Source organism: Mastacembelus armatus, chromosome 1 (genome assembly GCF_900324485.2).
Source record: "Mastacembelus armatus chromosome 1, fMasArm1.2, whole genome shotgun sequence".
Lineage (NCBI taxonomy): Eukaryota > Metazoa > Chordata > Actinopteri > Synbranchiformes > Mastacembelidae > Mastacembelus > Mastacembelus armatus.
Genome location: NC_046633.1, coordinates 24108905 through 24129685, shown reverse-complemented (window position 1 = coordinate 24129685; position 20781 = coordinate 24108905). Strand labels below are relative to the sequence as shown.

Sequence of the window (20781 nt, the reverse complement as noted above, 5' to 3'; positions counted from 1 at the left end):
CTCATATTCTGTGAAAATGGCCAATTATGAGGATCTTTTTCAAATACACACCATTAATTCAGCTGATAACACCTTTACATCGTCTAGAAATGTATGCATTTATCCTTGTGTCAGAAACAAACACATCCTGTGGTCCCTTATGATAGTTTTATTGGTCCACCTGTGTCTAATCTTTATTATTAGAGTTGTGAAACCTCATAATCCATTTAAACAATACTTTTCCTACTCATGTTATACCTCACAGCAGTTACATCACTGTCAGCGTGAGAGCTGCATAAACTAAATAAAGTGTCCTTAAAAACTGTAGATTTTGCTGTTAATGGACAGGGTTTTTTTAGCTGTGTAATAGATGTGGTAGTAAAACACATTAATGCTGCTGCTTTGTTTTTACTACAAACACATTTTTTATTATGAACGATAATTTACTATTTAACTGAGATGACTGCTAATATTTGATTTGATGTGTAGTGTAAAATGAGAAGTATATTTTAGAGGACAAAGTTTGTTCTTGTCATGGTAGCTTAAACTATCTTCACTAACCTACCAAGACAACTGGTGGTTCATGGGAAACTAGTACCATATGAGTCTTGAGTTTAAGAAAAGACTATGTGTGTTGTGTTTATCTGTTTACAATTGTTGTGGTCATTCTGAGACAGTGACATGACAGAAGAACAACCAATAATGAAAGACTGTTTATTATCACTTTAACATCCTCACATTTTTGCTCTTGAAACCCCAGAATATGTGTAATTTAATTCAACCCAACCTCCTTAAAATACTCCATTTCCAGCATCAGTCCACATCAGACACAGCACAGACTGTTGTATGCAAAAATGGAAGATGGATTCAAGTTCAAAATGCTACTGGTTAAAGCTGTAAATGCCAGAGGCAGCTCAACTGCATCTAAGAACAATTCTTTAAACAGAAGAACCACTGTGGAAGGATCAACAGCAAACTGAAAGAAATTTCTCTTGTGGGTTGGAGGCAATGAAACAGTCCTTTATAAAAAGAGGAACATCTGCACCAAAATCTTCACAGCCTCTTCAACTCAAACTTCTATGCAGTTGTTAAACACCGGTTGCTGTTCTCTGAACCTACGAACACTGATCTACATTAGTTGGACCTCAGTAAGTGTCCAGTCTGCAGGAGAGTATATTTGGAAGTGAATCTCTCCACGCTTTCCCCCTCCAGAAATTTCATGGCTCTCCAGTGGATCTTGCCACAGTTCTCTGGCTGTCCGAGAGGTCCCAGCTCCTCCTGAATGTACTGAAGCCACAGATCTTGAGAAAAATAACAGAAATCATTTAAGATAAAATTAAAGTGTGGACATGTTTTAATTGAATAACACTAACTAAGGGTGCTTCAACTTTCTTTAGTCCCAGACCAGTAGTTTGTCAGTTCTGAGCATCCAAGAATGTATTTTCATCCTCAAAATAGATGTCAGCTTCTCTATGGTCAAATAACTAATCAAGTGCTTGGCAGTGACATGTGTTTCATCTGTTCAGTCCCACTTTTTGGTGAAACTGTTATGTTTGATAAAATCCTAGAAATCTGAATAACAAGCTGTGGAATAAATATTTTTATCTAATACAACTTTTCCTTTTGACTTATTTAAACTCCACTCACCATCATCTGAGGTGCCGAATTCCTCCAAGACCCTCTCGTAGTACTCTCTGAGGTTGTTCATCTTCGGATTCTCCTGGAAGAACAAACACCACTTTTACCACAGCTCAGGATTGTCTTGGATTTCCAGAGATAGAAATAACAAATGACCAAACTATCAGTGAAACAAAGACAGACGGACATACCTGTTCCTTCTCAATCTCAATCATTCTGGTGAAAAAGGCCTTGGACAAGGGGCGGTTGTTCTGTAAGCTAACAGGAGACAGCAAACTTAACAATTACAGACAGTCTCAAGAGTTTATTGTGCATTTTCACCACACTGTTTAAAATGTGTGTTTCCTCTCTGTGTTGTTTATCACTGAATTGTGAGCCGTCAAAGTGATGTGTTTTTACCTTGTAAAGGTCTTTCTAGCCTTCTTGTAGCCTCTGGTGGAGTAGGACCAATCAAGGTAGCACTCTTTCATCTCCATGGCAACAGCCGCTACTGCAGACAGCAGACCTCTCTGGGAACAAACAAGAGAACAAACTGTCTGCAAGGCGTTCTCATTTCACAGGCCAAAACACTGTGCAGACAAGACGCCCTATTAATCTTTCCTGCCTCATCTCTCAAGTATTTATCAGCAAGTATTATCAATAACACCACCTGCTCTTTCTGTTTTCACTGCATCTTCTTCACTTTGTTTACTTTGCCTTTATCCAAGATCATCAGCCTGGAGAGTAATTTATCTTTTTAGTGAAATTTATTCTAGTTAGTGTAAACTAACATAGATTTGTCTTTATGTGCTTCAGTGGCTTCTGAAAATATTCAGACCCTTTTATTTTTACACACTTTATTATGTTGTCTGAGGCTACTGAGGAAATACATGACTGTAAATGCAGCTGAAAAACATGGGTTGTGATGAGAGCATGCCATGAAGAAGTTTCAAACTGATTTTCTTGAGGATTAAGGTGGACTGACTACCTTAAAGACACCTTCTGTCTCCTCAGGACTCTGGTTGGCCACGCTCCACTGGACCTGCAGCTGCCAAAGTGGTAGACTCTCCTATCAAGACAAGGCACAAAGGATTTAGCTGAGTAACCATCTAGCAACCACAAGCAGGTGCATGTTGGATGTTTGCTTCATGAGTGTAAGAGCAAAGAGCAAAATATAAACATTCTCCTGTTTGACGTACTGGATGAAAACTGCATGGGGTTTCATAATATTTCCCAACACTTAAAGAGGGTTTATCTTGAGATAATGAGATACTGAGCGGCGTGTAATAATCCTTTATTTAACAAGAGCTGTGTCCCATAAAGCTAAATATATGATAACTTCTGAAAATCCTCCATGCTGGCTTCACGATGACCAAAACGACACTGTGACTCCCACATAAATCTTAGGTGCTGTCGGGGATTTTTAAGGATTGGTTCACTATCCACCAGGGTCAAACTAACTCTGTTTATTTGCATTTAATGCCATACTTTACTAACATATGTATCTGATTTCAAATTACTGATGATTAAACTTGGGCTTAATATTCTCTGTGTATACCTGAAATGTTTACCATTTCTCACATATGGAAAAGGGTGGAGGAAGCTATTTGAGTTAATGCGATAGAGAAAGTAATTAGGCCAAGGAGATGTCCCACTTATACATCATTGGCTGGTGGCTGATGTGTGTGTATGTCTGTGTGTGTCCATGAGTGTCCATTCTCTGAGGAAAGCAATTACACTGGAGCACACCAAGAGCATAGCTGACATGGTGTGTGCTTGATGTAAGCAGAGAAAATAACCAAGGTTGATGTGATTGAAACAAATAATGTGAAGTCAGAGTCAAAGTCAAAGTGTGTGTGTGTGTGTGTGCGCGCGCGCACACACGCGCATACCTTGGGATTAACGTGTGTGAGGGCGTCCTGGAATAGCCTTCCTATGTCTCCACTCCCGAGGTGCATTAACGTCTGCAGGCTCAGGCTCCACACTGGCACTGATTGGCTGTAGCGCTGTGTGGCTGCCAAAGCAACCCTGGCTGCTCCCTCAGCATCTCCAGATGAGAGTAAGACCTGCAGCTGGTCACACAGAGCACATCATGTTAGTTGTTTCCATGCTATTTCCTCTTTTAACATAATATTTGGGAAACAAAAAGAAAATTAAATAAAGAAAGACAGTCTGATTTAACATTGTGCCACCATATGCTTCATCTTAAACTGCAAGCACCCTCACTTTGATTATTGTTGTTCTAATCATAGTTAGGAAAAAAAAGTGATATATTCTTATAGTTGGCTTGTTCAGGTTCATACTGTGAAGTTAGAAGTGAAATTGTGACTTGGACTCACAAATTACTGAACAAAGTTGTAATTTTTGGTGATCAAGTATCCTCACAGGAGATTTTGACAGCAACACAGAGTCTAAATGTGCTCTCTGCCAAGTTATTTTACTGGATATGCAACTGTACCAGCATATATCTGGAAGAGGACTTAAAGAGGCTTGTTGGTATTGGCCAACTAAACCAAAACAACTAGACATGGTTTGTGTGTGTACCTTACCCAGTTTTTATAGTTATCCTCCTTCAGCAGTGAAGAGTCGTGGGCACGCTGCAGCACTGTGAGCAGCCTCTCCTGCCTCTGCAACACAGAGACACATAAATATGTGACATTTCTCAGTGTACATGTTTAATTGTTATTCAATAAAATACTGAGATCGAGGCCGATTCATTTTAAACTGAAATATTGTTCACTTACTTTTTCTTTCAGCTCCTGGATATTGGTCTTTCGTTTGACTCTTTCCATGCAAAAGGCCAAATAGGAAGTCCACATGGCCTCTAGAGCAGACGGTACACAGGCAATGCTTTGTTATATCAAGATGACATGCAAAAAGTGAAATAAAGTGAAATAAAGATGTCGGGATGTTTCAAAACTGGATTAGAGTTTTTAACAAAAAAAAAAAGGTTTATTCAAATTAAACTGAAAATATCACTGACAGGAAAAGGGACTGCAGTCCTGGTTGGTAATTAGGTACAATTATATTACCAAAGTGTCTGAAGTGTCAAAGTTGTGGGACTAGTGGGTCACTCATGGTTTATTCACTCACTAAGTAAACCCCATGTTTGAAAGCTGTACAGAACCCTAGTGCTGAGTTGAGATAATACCACTTTCATCCACAAGTAGTCTGAAGAAACATTTCAATGGATAGTGACAAAAGCTCAACTGTAAGTATGACTTAAATGAAGGTCATTTAGATATTTTCATAAGTTTCCTCATGTACCCTCTAATGAAATGTTTATTATAATTGAATCTTGACATGTTCTTTATGTGAGCCTACCAGTGTTGAGGTTCTTGACGCCCTCCTCATAGACCTGGCAGCAGTGCTCCTCTCTTCGGTTGATATCTGAGGCTCGGCCTTTGGCTGACCGCAGCTCCTCCCCTGCCCCTGGAGCCTCCAGCTCTCTCTTAGCCATGAAGTCCCATGTCAAGCTATCCTCTTTGTAGTTGGTCTGTAAGCTGGAAACAAGGGGACGGAGGAAGGTACGGTACGTTCATGGTTCATAGTAAAACTCTGTTTGAGGTCAAGGATGCAAAGAGAGTTTAAGACAGAGTGTAGGTGTTTTGTAAGTAGATGAGGATCTTACTCTTTCAGAATGGAGTCCTGGAGGTCTTTAGTGAAGTCAAAGATAGTTGCTATGTTCAGGAGTGAGATAACAAACTCTGCCTCTGTAGGACAAAAAAACATCAGTAACACAAAGGTAAAGTGACCAGACCCAGGAATGAATCTTATTAACAAGGCTGGGTGTGGCACCTATGATACCTCAACTTTGTCATGTTTTTCGACAAAACCATTTAAATAAACAAGCTTCACCCATGCATCTGTGTTGCCATAGAAAAGGCACAACATAGATCAACACAATTTTGTTAAAACAGAAATATCAAAAAATAAGTAGTCAAGTCCTAAGCACAATCCGTGCCTACTCTGGTACTTTGGTTGGTAAATGTATTTTAAGTGATAAATAATGTGATGTATAATGGAAAAATTCAACTCTTTTATTTAAATTCCTACCTTTGATTTTTCCTGTTGCATCTTTGTACACAACCTCAGCCAGTTTACCACTCAGGATTTCTGGAGAGAACTCATATTCACCCTGGAAGGTGTGAAGAGCAGGTATTTGGGCAATGAGTACATGAGTTACTCTCATGTGCATATGTGTGCATGTATTGACTTTTTTCATTTCTCATTGTTTGTGTTCAATTTGTCTCACACTCACCAGGTCCATGTCAGCCTTCTCCAGCTCTTGTTTCTGCTTCCTCAGTTTCTCACAATGCAGCAGCTCCATACGGAAATACTAACCCAAAGTTAATGGAGAAAATCAGCAAGGAATATTTGGCCAATACTATCACAATAATCGCACTTTCAACAACAGTTAACACTCATTTTCACAGATTTTGGCTCCACCCACTTCCACTGTTCAAGAAAAACCCAGGTTTTTCAGTGCAGGTTTCATTGTTTAAAATGTAAACTAGACTGACTCACTTTGAATAAAAAAAACATATTTTTATTCTTTTACCTCCTGATACACCTTCTTGTTGTTGGGGTGGAAGCGCAGAGCCCTCAGGAACAGGTGCCTGGCACTTTCAGAGGAATTTCTATCTTCCAGCTCACTCTTTGCAGCCATTATCCACAAGGCTAAAGAAGAACGAGAACAACATAACAGCTCGTTTTACATCACTCTATACTTGTCTGTTCAACCCTAAGATTATGATTATTCCACTGAAATGTGACAGTGCAAGGTATGAGTCTTCTGTACCTGGTTTGTCTGGGTGGACAGCAAGCAAGGCTGAGAACACCTTACTGATCTGGCCTTTGGTGGCCTGATAAATGAGACCCAGAACACATCACAATTAGAACGAGAAAATCAGTGCTTCTCCTGACTCAGCCGTGCTGAAAGCAAATCATGAGACCTTTACATACCCATTTTTTACAGAAAGCAACATGTGAGAGCCAAAGCTGCACATCGTCCTGTAGGAAAGAAGCACATTTAATTATACACAATTCATTCATTTAGTTTAAACTAATTAGGAACCTGTGCCCACTGCAAACGTATGAAGCTAAATGAGTTTTTGGTTTTTACATTCAGGTGACCATTACAAATTACATCCTTACTTGTTTGTAAAAAGCATAATGTGCCACATTACTTCTCTGGAATAGTCCTGAGATGCACTGCAGAAATATGGTACTGATTTAAGAACATTTGTCTGACTTAAGTGTTTTAATATTGCTAAAGTTTAAGCAATCAGATCTGATTATTTGTTTCCTAGTGTACAATACTGTAACTAACTGTAGCATCACAAATGCTGTGTGTGTAGTACCTTCCACTTATTTGTTGCCCTTCTGAAGATGCTGTTTATTCTGTGGATGATGGGGAACTCAATCTCTTCACGTTTGAACTGGTAGTGTATGTGCTGCAAACGAGACGATAACTCACAGTCGAATGATGCATCAAGCGGCAATGAAAAGGTTCCCAGTGTCCACTCGTGTTAGTTGAGTATGTTTCACCAAAACACAGTAAATACTTGCACCATAAAATTAACCAAATCCCAAAAAATAAAGGTCACTCACTGCTCTTCTCTTCTTGATCAGCTCTAAGACGTTGATTTCATACTGCAATTAAACAAAATTTTGAAATAAGCATTTTTTTTAAACTAAACTTGTAGCTTTTGTGTTTTTATTCTAAAACATGATGTGATCATCTTTCATAATTGTGGTCCACTACCTGAATGTAGGCTATGAAGTCCTCTTTGTTTACGATCAACCTGTGGAGTTTGTATTCCAGGGCTGTTACTCTCTTGACTATGGATCTACAGCAGTGGAAATATAACAATAATAATAATGTCAGTGAACTGTCCTGTAAAGACTTTACTGAACAAATCCCCAGGAACAGATTTGGTGACAAACAAAGGAGCACACAGGAAAGCGAACAGTACTTGGCTATTAGTTAACAAGAATATGTTTTGAGAAAGTGTTTTTCTGGTCTCTTATTTGAGAGAAAGGAAAATATAAAGTCCTCTGTGAAACCGTGATTAAGTCTGTTTTTTCTTCCGATGCACCAGTTATTTTGGTTTACAACTGAGATGACATGGTGTATTCTCTTGTTACGTGTGACTGTGTCAATGTGAGCCCTTCATATAAACTCAGAGCTGTCTTACTTCACTTCTTTCTTCGTGAACAGTCCGACTCTCTCCAGTTGCTCCAGCTCAGGGATTCTCTCCTCGATCCGGTGCTGAACGACTTCTGCCATTTTGTCGACGCGATCGTTACGGGCCGGGTTTGATTATTATTTATTGATAATAGTAATAATAATGTTATTACTGCGAACGTTTACATCAAAATACCAGAAGAATACAAGAAACGGGAAGAATCTCTTCACCACACATGGGTGGAAGTTGTGATTCGCCGCGCTTCCGGTTCCGTCGGGAAATAGTTCCGTCCGGAAACATGGACTATTATAAAACACATGATATAATTATTTTATTTGTTATAATAATAATTATTATTATTATTAATGTTTACTGTTCAAACCTCTTTGGCATTAAATAGGGAGCAGATTAGTCAAATTCTTCTAAGTAAATACAAAGTTGTTGCTAGAGACATTTTCAAGAGAGAATATATACTTGGGAAACATTACAAGGTCTTTAATTTCAAATGTCATATCCTCGCAGGTGATCCTGCTCTGTATGAAGACATATTCTAATGACATTTGCTTATTTATTCAGTATGAAATAATAACATTGCACTCTACACTGGAAAATTAGTTTCCCACTGTTTCAACGTGAAAATAATATTTATTGCTTATTTGCCGAACTGAAAAGCAGGTATGGGAAATAAACTATACCAAAACCGCTGTAGACTTTTGAGCAACCTTTTGAGAACGATTGCTTTCCACTTATGTTCTTCATTATTATGTCTTTCTATCTAGTTTTTTACTATGTAGGTGTTGCCTGTTTATGCAGTGTCAGACTAGTGTTTGCAGCAAAGGGGAAAACCTTCAGCCTTTGCATATTGATTTATTGCAGACATGTGCTTCCTGCGGTTTTTTTATCACATGAATACGATCGATAACAACGTAAAATTAAATGCAGTGTGTTTAGAGCAGACTCGTCCAGTTATCGACCACCATAGACCCATAATAGTGAGAAATTATCGGCAGCAGGCTCGTTCTGTTATCGATGCTGATAGACTCGATTTCCCGCAAAATCGCAGAAAGCGAGAGCGGGTTGTACGTCATCTCCGGGGGTCACCAGCCAATCACAGCGCAGGATGGTATGATCCCGTCGACCATTGGCTGACGACAGCCTGCTGCTCTGTTGTTCAGTACAAATTGAAGGACTCCTCAGCGACAATAATTTATAGTCGGATACTCAGTAATTTGGTCCAAAATCCTCAAACCGCCTCTGAAATCCGACGGTATTTATGACAGTCGAATGCGGGGGGAACCTGTGGCGTTCGGGGGTTTGTTTTTTTAGGTAACCATGCTAGCAGTGCTAGCTAACTAGCCAGCGTTTCGCCGCCTCCTCTTCGTCTTCATGGGTCTGAGCTGTGAGTCTGCCGGGCTGGTGCTGGGGCAGCGAAGCTAACGAGTTAATGCCATCAGCCAGGGTGGGTTGCCTTTATGTAGACCCAGTATCTCAAACATGTTGTTTTTAAGGGCGTGTGGGAACAGTAGTAACAACAAACGAATGGATGGTGTGTTGAACTGCCAAGAAAGCTAACGTGTTAGCACTGTGCTTTTAGCTGAGCTAGCTAGCTCGGCTGCTAACGCCTACTGGCTAAGCTAACTTCTTGTGCCTGGCCCGGTTTGTTCTGTGGCAGCTTTTCGACTAAACATGTGCCTTTGTCTCGTAGAACTCAGGTCATATTATGAGCGGGGCGAGCTGCAAAGCTAACGGCGCTCTGTACCCTGCCTCCTCCGCCGTGATGAACTCTATGAAGAAGCCGAAGATGGAGCAGATTCAGGCCGACCATGAGTTGTTCCTACAGGCCTTTGAAAGTGAGGTTTCACTCCGCTGCACCTCTTTATTATGATCTGTTAATAGGACAAGAACAACTTCATGCACTCTATAAGCCTTAGCCATCTGCTTGTCAATTGTTTTGTTGTTAGGATCTGGTTTTCGCTGAGAGGCCCCCCTGATCTTAGATAATGGCTGTCATAACTAGGTAGATGCGATGATAACTGCATTTAGGTTGGTTATTACAGTGGAATCAATAAAAACACGAATAGATATAGATTTTAATGTGCTTATATTTTCTGTGGTTAATGTTGTGCCACCACCTGTTAACATCCTAGTGTTTTGGTATGTGTTAATAATATTTTGGTTTAATATTTCAGAGGTGGAGGCAGAGAACTGTAATGACAGTATAATGATGGAGGGCCAGTCTCATAAAGCAAAACAGCTGCACTCTGTAAAAACAGTTGTTTTTTTTTGTTTTTTTTAAGTCAAAGTTCATTTTTACAGATTTGAGAAAGATTTGTAGTGTAACTTAACTGTAAAGTTATCCAAATGTGTCATCATGGCTAAACTAAATATTATTTCCAGAACCTACTCAGATATACAGATTTCTCCGCACAAGGAACTTAATTGCAGTAAGTGAAATTCTTCTTTGAGTAATTTTTACCGATCAGCCTGCGTTTTCAGATTGAGTAATTAATTCATTCTTTTTTCTCCCCTTTTCAGCCCATTTTTTTGCACAGGACGCTCACCTTCATGTCTCACAGAAATAATCGAACAAATGCCAAAAGGTGAAAAGTCTTATTTCCTTTTCATTCATCATATCTGCACAGGGTTCCTTATATGGCATTCAAATGTGCACCGACTAATGTGTAAATGATGATTCATATCTAAAGTACTATTTGTGTTCATTAATTAGTTTTAAAAATCACCTGTCTGACCTTGAATCCTTCCTCCCAGGAAAACATTCAAGGTGGATGATATGTTGCAGATGGTGGAGAAGATGAAGGGAGAGCAGGATTCTCCAAGGTAACAACGCTCTGCAAGATTTTATGTGCCTTATTATTGCTCAATAGTTTTACATGAAATTTGTTTGTAGAGTTTTGTGCATTCAGCCGTTCATATTGACAGTTGTAACTCTCACTATGACTCATATTCACCGTTGCATTTTTCTTTTGGATCTTCAGCATGTCTTCACATCTACAGTTAACTTTCACTGGGTTCTTCCATAAGGATGGTAAGGAGACTTTACCAACAGCTTTATCAAGTAGTTGCATTTAGTGAAGTTGTTTAAAACACTCACATGTACATAGAAAATTGGCTGAGTAAAGGACATTATTTTTGCACTCTTTTGCCAGTTTATTAGGTACTCCAAGCTAACACTAATGCCTTCTAAAGTTTTAAATCTGCTTTAATTGTCAGTTTTTGGTTATAGTGATTTTAGAGAAGTGTTGTCTAATTGTGTGTTGCCTTTGGAAGATGTACTTTATAGTGCTGTTGAATTTTTTTTGTGTTATACTAGCAGGTGATTCTGTGAATTTGTCCACCACATTTATACACGTGAGGCTAGAATAAGTACCAGTACAGTTCAACACCAGCACAAGTTACATCCTTCAAAGTAATTGTACATTTGAACCATGATCACCCTAATGAAGGAGGAGGTAACACAGGACTGTTGTAGACTGACATGTAGCTCTTTTTGTTTCCATACAGAAAAGCCATCTCAGAATTCAGAAAATGAACAAAATTCTGTGTCCTTAGAGGTGCTACTTGTCAAAGTCTGCCATAAAAAACGCAAGGTAAAGTAAATTATTATAAAGCCTGCATCTCCATCTGGCAGAAAATAATTTAATCTCCTTTTACTTTCTGGTAACTTGTATATTCTGTTCATTTTAATTAGGTTATTTAATTCATGAATTTATTTTTAGGATGTCAGCTGCCCAATAAAGCAAGTGCCTACAGGTAAAAAGCAGGTGCCTTTGAATCCTGACAGTAACCAAACCAAGCCTGGCTCCTACCCTTCTTTACTGGTCTCCAGCAATGAATTTGAGCCCAGCAACAGCCACATGGTGAAGTCCTATTCACTCCTGTTCAGGGTGTCACGCACAGGGAGGAGGGATACAAATGGTCTGGTCAATGGAGAGCCCAATGAGAACATTGGTAGGAATTTCACATCAAAGATTTTCTATTCTGGTCTTGATGAAGTACAGTTTATATTGTCATGACTGATTCTAGTATTAAAAGTGACTTATGAAGGGAGACTATGATGACTGAAAATGGGCCCAGGGTAACCTGCTCGCTGCAAAGAGCCAGTGTTTCTCTGGGCACATTATCTGAAACAAACACTGAATGTAACTAAGATGTTTGCTGGTTGAATGCTATCTTTCTTATTCTGTTTTCACTTTATTCTTTATCCAAAGATGTAACAGATACTCCCAGTAGAAAGAAGAGAAGTTCATCCCATAGAGCGGAGGGTGACAACACAGAGACATATGTTGCACAGATGATGGTCTTTGATAAGAATAGGTAAGGTTTGTGATTGAACTTGAACTTTCTTTTTTGCTATACCCCAAAGTCATGGGCTCTTGTTTGTTTTCTGCAGGCGACTGCAGCTGCTGGATGGGGAGTATGAGGTGTCAATGCAAGGGATGGAGGACAGCCCTGTGAGCAAGAAGCGAGCCACTTGGGAGACTATTCTTGATGGAAAGGTAGAATCACTTTGTGCATGCGTCTGCAACCACTGTGTCACATTTGACTTATGAGAACCTATGACATTAAAGTCATTTTGTAGTTTACTTTTACATGGTCATGCTCTCCTCTTCTTGCCACCACATCACCGACTTACTCGGTATGACTCCCACAGAGACTGCCACCGTTTGAGACGTTTTCTCAGGGACCCACATTGCAGTTCACACTGCGTTGGACAGGTGATGTCAGTGGAAAGTCCATTGCCCCTGTGGCCAAACCCCTTTCTACCCGCAACTCGGACAGCTCCAGCCCCATGGAGACCAGGACGAGCAACCACCGAGCTGCCGTCATGAGTAAGTAAAGAAAACACCACAGGGTAGTTTCTTTTAAAACATGGTTTGATTTAAGAAGTTGTGTGAGACTATCAGTTTCTGCAGAAATATTCAATACATTCTTGTATTTTATGTAAGAGCAGGAGACAGAAAGCATCTATAATGTTAAGATGGGAGGGGACACTTTACAGTTAAGAAAAAAAAATCTGCTTTATTAAAAGTGCTGTAAACTTGGTCACAGTGAACCCTGGACAAAGAACAGAGATCATGCCAGATTCTGAGTGAAGCTGAATCAGTCATGCTTTTGGAGTTTTCACCCACTGTGATTTGTGTGGGATGTTCTATTTGTGACTTAATTTGGCAAAATGTACTGAGTCCCTTTCAGACATGCGCTTCACTTTTTATTGTGCACAGTTTGTATTTCCATGTGTGTAATAGCTGAAAGGCCCTGATTCACTTTTCTGTAGAAGTCCCAACCTTGCTAGCTGTCTTTATTTTATCAACTGCGTATGAATATCCAGAGAAAAATGCTTGTACACAAATATATATACATGAGTTACTACCAAACAGCTTGTTGTTAAGTCTGTCTGGGATGTTCGAAATATGCAGTAGAATCTTTACATGTTGCATCTAATATATGTATAAAAAATTGTGCGGAATGTCAACAGGGTTATTTAGACAGGCTCGTAGAGGGTCGAGCCTTTGTCCCGATCTCACGATGTGCAGTGGTCATTAATTATGCCATAGAGATTCAACTGTAAAATACATTTTTAACCTGTCTCTGATCCAATCTGTGACATTACAACTTAAATATATCCTGTTTTTACATCACAGAGCCCTACAGTGAATTTTAATGACAGATTCCATGTCTGAAAGGGACTTCAACATTTGTGTGCTGATTTTATTTATTTTTTTATCTTGATGTTGCTGGGGAAAATACTGCTCTCTACAGTTTCTCAAACACATTTGAAATTTGGTGGTTCTCCAAGAATTAACTTCTCCATCTGTTCCCGTCAGCAGTGAAAGAGTCAGTCAGCACAGACATTCAGACGAGGAAAGAGCAGGTCCCATGTGAGCCGCGGCAGAAGCTACGTATATTTTATCAGGTACACCACGTAACAGTAAGGAATACACCTGGGTCTGGCACACTGATTTCAAAGATTCCTTTGGTGAGGTGGCTGAAAAGCAAAATGTGGTTGTGCTATGTTTTTTTTTTTAATTATTAAAATGATTGGAATTACTGTCACGTTTTGAAACCATATATTAGGCTTCACTCTTTTTATAGTAAAATGTTCATATTTGGTCTAAGTTATGAATTGCTTTGATTGTGTAAAGTTCTGCATTCTTTGGGTACCAGAATGTGACAGTAACTATTAGGATCACCTATTGACATCTCTAGGTTGACCTATTCTGCTGTACACTGTACTGACTAATGTGATCTGTTCTTGCTCAGTTCCTGTACAACAACAATACACGACAACAGACAGAGGCAAGAGATGATCTTCACTGTCCCTGGTGTACTCTGAACTGCAGCAAACTCTACAGCCTTCTCAAACACCTTAAACTCTCCCACTCCCGCTTCATCTTCAACTATGTGGTAAGGGTCGGGGGGTGTGGTGGGGCTAGCATTTATGAAGTTTAGAAATGTATCCGAACCAGAGATGCTGTATAGCAGCTGTATTTAAGAAAAATGTATATTACTTTGAATTGTACATGCATATTGAAAGATGCTCAGTATTGGATAACTCCAGTCTGGACTGGAGCAGGACTTTTACCAGGGAATTGTCAGGTTGTAAGTTATTTTAAAGACAATTTGTTTTTGCAGTCGTTTCTATTCATGTTTGGGGGGCACGCTGACATGAGTAATGTAGAGTAGTGTCTGTGCTTTACAGATGTTATAAAATGGCATTGCCTCTGACTATGTAATGGTCAGTTTACTGGTGTGTTCACGAGCAAATGCTGTGTGCACAACTTCTTACTGCTGACACAACAGTTTAATGGCACAGTGGAAAGTGAGCTTTTGTAGTAAACTGTAGTATATGATGTAGTGGTCGACCGATATGGGTTTTCTCTTACCGATGCCGATATTTAGAAATCAAGGCAGCCGATATATGATGCCTATTTATTTATTTATTTATTTATGGCCGATTTTAATTTTCCCCTTCATCTCACAAGGTATAAAAGTGCCCATGAATGAAAAGTATATTATTGTTATGTTTGTAGTATTTTTTTGTCCTTGCTTTTTCTGCTCCCATGCTCAGCAACTTCTGGCAGATATTGCATACTGGGTTAAATTTCTTTTCAGCCATCAGACTATAATTTAAAAAAAAAAAAATACAAGATTTATTTTAAACTCACTTTTTCTAAAATTACATTATTCGATGCACATCACAATCCTAATATGTTTTGGAAAAAAACAGGATTGATGTATTGCAGGGTACCTGTCATGATCCTTATGTTTGTTGACAGACCCTGCTATAATTCAAAGGGCCATAGTCTAAGAATATGCGTAAACAAATATGTGCAACAAGTAATTTGCATGTGAAGGTAGAAACGCGCAGTTCAGACCAAACTTCAGGCTAAAACGTGCACATTAACTCTCCTCATTAAAAGTATTTTTTGGTGGGAGCATCGTGCCCGTGTTGCGTGTGTCGGACACACACACTTATTGAGGAACGTTATCCTGCGCGTTTTAGCACATTTCTACTTTCACATTTGTTGCACACATGACGGTCAACATCAATTCTAATACGCTACAATGTAATTACATGTTGGAAACGAAAGGTTTTCAACGGCCATCAATAGCTGAAATGCCGATTAATTAAATTGTGCAAAAAATCGGCCGATTAATCGGCTCTGACCTCTGATGTGATGTCTGTAAGAAATGTCCTCACCAATACAAGATACACTTTGAAATAAGTGTGTTGTTTTTATTTTGATGAGTGGCAAGGCAAATCACCATAGGCTAATAATTTCCTAACATCCTGTTTGATTTTCATTAATTTATTATTGTTTTTAATATCTGCAGCCTCACCCCAAAGGAGCAAGGATAGACGTGTCTATCAATGAGTGCTACGATGGCTCGTATGTAGGCAACCCTCAGGACATCCACAGCCAACCAGGCTTTGCTTTCAGCCGCAACGGCCCCGTCAAGAGGACTGCTGTCACTCACATACTGGTTTGCAGGTATTCATTGTCGACGCATGTCTCACATTGTAATTATTTTAAATAAACTTTTTACGCAGACTTTCACTTAGTCAAGCCTTGTGATAAATTGGTAATCAGTTGAAATCACTTCAAGGAAGTGTTCCTGAGTGCTTAGTTAGACTTGATGCATAAACACTAGTTCAGTCTGAGTTTAAAAGGTGTGAAAAACCTTGTGTGGCAAAGAATTTGGATCTAGTTGAACTTATTTGCTGCAACACATTGCAACATCATATTGCCAAGAGCTGCGTTGACAAATCACGCTACAGTCCAGGCTGATTCCAAAAACGGTACTCTCAAAGCTGTATCCTCATTTAGTTGAAGTTTGCCATCTATGGTGGGCTCGAAGTCGAAGTTGCAGATCAGAAAATAGCAATAAGCTTCCCAGTCTCACACATTTGATGGCTGGAATGAAGACATACGTTGGATGTACAATCCCTGCAAATGTGATGCATGTAAGAATATAAATAAAAACAATGGAGATGTCAGTAGATTATATAAGTATCTGTTTACGTGAAGTCTAAGAAACATGATACATTTTGAGAATTCAATATGCAAGATTTGTTTTCTCCTCCTCTCACACTAGACCCAAGAGGACCAAACCAAGCTTGTCAGAGTTCCTGGAGTCTGAAGATGGAGAGTTGGAGCAGCAAAGAACCTACATCAGCGGGCACAACCGCCTCTACTTCCACAGTGACAGCTGCATGCCGCTGCGGCCCCAGGAGATGGACGTAGACAGCGAGGATGAGAGAGATCCAGAGTGGCTCAGAGAGAAGACTGCCACTGTGAGAAGCCATTAGTCTTTGTTTTTTTTTTTGTCATACATCTGTTGAATTAAAATGTCAGACCACTTACCAGAGAGCAAATTTATTCTGTTATTCCTATGTATAGAGGCAAATCAGAATCTCATCGTGGTTGGGTTTTTACATTTACAAACAAACACAATCAGACAGAATCAAACCAATCATGTACAGATTTCAGTGTCCGGAGACAATTTTCAAAGGAGAGGAAAAACATAAAAGTGCAACTTTGAGATACTGTTTTGGTGTTGGGTTACCATAGCAACAGAGAGTCAAAGCATTTGGGTCGGCCCTGCGCTCCATAAATAACTTAAAGGTGCTAAGAGCATAAATTATTGCCAACACTGAAAGTTCTTCAGCTTGCTGTTACACCAGTACACATTTGTATCACATCGGTATCAATTTGCTTAATCGGCTGACAATTCCTGCAGTAAAAAAACATCTGTGTCACTGTTGAGTTTCAGTGTCAGGATATTACTCCTTTTATCTGTGGAAACTTTAATGCACATATAACAGTAAAGGTGTGAAACATAACCTACATTATACTCTATCTCAGAATTTAACAGCAATGTGTTCACATCACACAGAATTTTTTGTTTTTTTGCAGCAACTGGATGAGTTCACCGATGTCAATGAGGGAGAGAAGGAGGTGATGAAGCTGTGGAACCTGCATGTTATGAAGCATGGGTACGTTCAGTGCGACAGTGCTGACAGATGCTGCTGGGAAGTCCTAGTATAGCTGACGTTGGAGCAATTTTATGTGGTTTTATTCATTTTATTCTGCTGTTTTGACTTGCCTCACTTAGAAATGACCTGCTAATCTCACATGTATGGTTTGTCTATGGTAGCGTTAATCCTACTCATTTAGTTGTATTAGATTGATTTCTCATTAGTTTCTGTCTCCTTTTTTTTTTTTTTTTTCCAGCATGTTAAATATTTGACTTTTGCACATTCTATGAAAGCTACTGTCTTTGTGTACAGTTGACCTGGTTATGGGTGGCATCAGTCAAAGCCAAAGTAGTAGTTCTACTTGTTCTTACAGCTACCCTTGTCCAAACCATGTCTTTTTTTTTTTTTTTCTGTAGTTTCATAGCAGACAACCAGATGAGTCAGGCCATCATGCTTTTCGTGGAGAACCGTGGTGCTCACATCATCCGCCGCAACCTCTGCCGCAACTTCCTCCTGCATCTAGTCAGCATGCACGACTTCAACTTGGTGGGCACAGCCACCATCGACCGTGCTATGGCCCATCTGCGACAGATTCAAGAAGAACTGCCAGACACAGAGGAGGAGCCACAGGACCAGAACCTGGTTTTAACAGGCGCCTGCAACGGCATCGCCGTCACCTTAAGTGGGGGAAAACAGGGCAAGAGGACAAAAAGCGCGTTAACAGACTGATGCAGGCTGGTGAACGAACGATGATTGTCGTATTGGGTTTCCTTTTATTATGTTTGTTTTTTTTTTTTTCCTTCTTCAGTCGACATTACCAACCCTTTGGTGCTTAGATTGGTGGGAGAAGTCATCAGACCAGTGTACAAGATAAACAAGTTTTTGGAGTTTGAGAACTGAACCAAATATGAACAATATAAAAGTGAATCACCCACAGTTACATGAACCAGGAGTTTGAGGACTGGATGATTTGAGTTGAACCTACTTTATATGCATTTTGTAGGAGGCACTGAAGTATCTGTGTTTGGGTGAGAGTGAACAAACTGAGAATCTTAAGATGTGGCATGACATGTCTTTGGTATGTCCTCGTTGTATACAACTGTATCAAGACTACAGTTTCAACCTTCACCTCTGATTATTTGTACACATATACAATAACCTTGTTGAATTATTTTAGCACTTGGTGTTTGTATTTAGAAAACTGACCTTGAAATTGTCTTTTTGTTTTTCCTTTTAAATTTATGCTGCACCAAATGTTTATTGCAGCTTTTCCACTTTCATCAGTGGTGAAATGTTAGTGAGTTCCATTTCATTGTGGTGAACAACATTCAATTATGAAGGTTCAGACAGAGGCCATCATGGTAAACATCTACACGTGGCATTGGTGGCTATAGTATATAACGTTTGTAAAGCTTATATTAGGACCCTCAGATGGATTGTGGGTTTTACTGGTTGCCGTGATAGTAGTGTTGCTACTATAGTGTAATCATGGGTCCTGGACGACATAAATAAATTTAGATTATGGGTCCAGGCTAAAACTCATATTTCATCATTCATAAGTCTTTTGACCTGTGTTGATAATAGTTTATGACAAGCCAGGGAAATCAACTTTTTCTGACTTATTTTCTTGTTCATATCCTTTATTGAAACAACCAGCAGCACGTCACCCCGTGTATGGTGTAGAGTACATAGCACCAAACATATTAAAATGTTTCTTAACATGGTTCTGAGTGTCAGTAGCTGATTGACAGAAATGTGTGTACATGTAATCCCATCACATGTTAAACTGCTCCATTGTGACTCCAGTAATTAGCAGATTGCAGTGCCATGTGCTGTTTATTGGAGGGTTGGTTTTCAGGTCCAAATAAGTCGTCTGGTGCAGTTTATGCCAAAGCGGAGCATTTTCATCAGTCTCTTGGTTCTGTATGTTTTTGTTTAAGTGTCTTTTTGTCCATTTCATAACATGTTTTTACAAAGTAGTAGATGTGTTTTGTAGTGTGCACATAAATAGGTGATAATCACAATTCATTATTTCATTAGCCTTCCCTTGGGGGCAACCAAATTAACTATATGTATTTTACCTCCCTCCATTACTCACAAAGGTTTTTGGTATTCATTTGGAATAAGAGAAAAATCGACACTGTTATTGTTAGAAATTCTGGACTGTGCATTCTGGCTGAGGGGGTTTTTATATTTAAAGGAATAAATTACATTTGACCTTATTCATGCCCAATTTTGGACAGAAGCAATTATTACACTCTCCATTATAACTGGTTGTATAATAACTTGGTTTTAATATTTTGTTAAGGCTAAGAATTATGTTTATAAATTATATGAAACAAAATGTTATTTCACACGTGGACTGAAATATTTGTTTTTTCTGTGCCCTTTTCTGACGAATCGACTGCCAAGCCCTTGGTAGATGTTTCTTTTTGCCACCGTACGTTGAAGTTTTAATGGAGTCTTCAGAAAAATGTGTTGCAGATTCTCACATGCTCCATGTGCTCCTGTCTCTTAGAACTGTATGTCATTTTATTGATTTCAAACACCTGACTGATGAGTAAGCTCCTGTATTTTTTCTCTCCACAGTTGGTTCTGCAATCAGCATCTCTAGTTTTTGCAGTTATTTGCCTTCCATTTTCTAGTCGTCCTTGTTTGTTAGGCTGTAAATATTTTTTTAGGGAAAGACTCTTGGACAAAGTTGGCACCAAAAACCTTCAGCACAGTTGTCCCCCTTCATGAGGAAACACACCTCTGCTGTCTTCTATATTTTCAATATGGGAGCAGTAAATTGGAAGAAGTTCTGATGGTCTGCCTGTCTTGGCCGGCCAAAGCCATCTGGCCCATGAGCAGGTCCAAGGTCTGCTCCATATTTCCAGTTTGTTTATAATGAACAAGAATGGAAATCACTTGCAGAGGTAATGTAAGGTGGTGAACACTTAGTGATAAGTCTGCTTTTGTGGCATGCTCCAGGTTCTTTAACATGTGAAAGCACATTATCTTAGTCTAAGCTGGATCTGATTGCTCCTTAGTGTCTTTCTGCTCAGGTAGAGACCATGGGTGGATGTGCAGCACCACCAGTCATGTTCACCATTTTTGACCCACACAGATGAACTTTCTTTTGTAAGTCATCACAACAGCAATGTGCCATTTAGGAGACATAGCAAGAAACACAAGGCTGCCGTGTAGACCTTCAGGATCCTGTCCAACACTTCCCTCTGGTGGTTCTTCTGTTTGCCACTACTGCTCATATGCAGTGACTGACTGTTTTATAACAGTCTGCAAACCCCCTGTCAGTCATCTTCATGTACTCTTTCAATAAATAAGTGTACTTGAGATATTGTGGAAGAATGTTGCATTTTAATCTGACAGTAACATTTACAGCCAGGAAATATAGAAGAAAATAAGTCCTATAATATTTCACATAAAAACAGGTAAGGTGATATTTTTTAATTATTTTATTATTAAGTGATGCAAGCTTTTAATGTGAAA

General features: G+C 39.3%; 2 protein-coding genes across 3 annotated transcripts; one reads left to right on the top strand and one right to left on the bottom strand.

Moving 5' to 3' along the window:
* Positions 1–768: 768 nt before the first annotated feature.
* utp6 (UTP6 small subunit processome component) lies at positions 769–8052 on the bottom strand. Its single transcript, XM_026304348.2, has 19 exons — positions 7797–8052; positions 7364–7448; positions 7210–7251; positions 6960–7052; positions 6562–6609; positions 6398–6461; positions 6158–6276; positions 5858–5935; positions 5653–5734; positions 5228–5309; positions 4921–5099; positions 4341–4420; positions 4146–4223; positions 3489–3668; positions 2585–2665; positions 2017–2126; positions 1809–1875; positions 1627–1699; positions 769–1280 (listed from the first exon to the last, which is right to left on the bottom strand). Exons 1-19 carry the CDS (start codon positions 7886–7888, stop codon positions 1114–1116), a joined length of 1800 nt encoding a protein of 599 aa, XP_026160133.1. The 5' UTR covers positions 7889–8052; the 3' UTR covers positions 769–1113.
* Positions 8053–8907: 855 nt separating this feature from the next.
* Positions 8908–19651, top strand: suz12b (SUZ12 polycomb repressive complex 2 subunit b). Of its 2 annotated transcripts, none has more exons than XM_026303754.2 (17): positions 8908–9246; positions 9493–9637; positions 10185–10231; positions 10323–10387; positions 10557–10625; positions 10784–10833; positions 11310–11395; positions 11525–11756; positions 12017–12122; positions 12199–12304; positions 12460–12637; positions 13637–13722; positions 14070–14213; positions 15645–15802; positions 16407–16605; positions 17228–17307; positions 17706–19651. In XM_026303754.2, exons 1-17 carry the CDS (start codon positions 9232–9234, stop codon positions 18016–18018), a joined length of 2079 nt encoding a protein of 692 aa, XP_026159539.1. In that variant the 5' UTR covers positions 8908–9231; the 3' UTR covers positions 18019–19651. The 2 variants fall into 2 exon arrangements, with proteins under 2 accessions (XP_026159539.1, XP_026159538.1); XM_026303753.2 differs by having other exon boundaries at positions 13634–13722.
* Positions 19652–20781: the final 1130 nt, after the last annotated feature.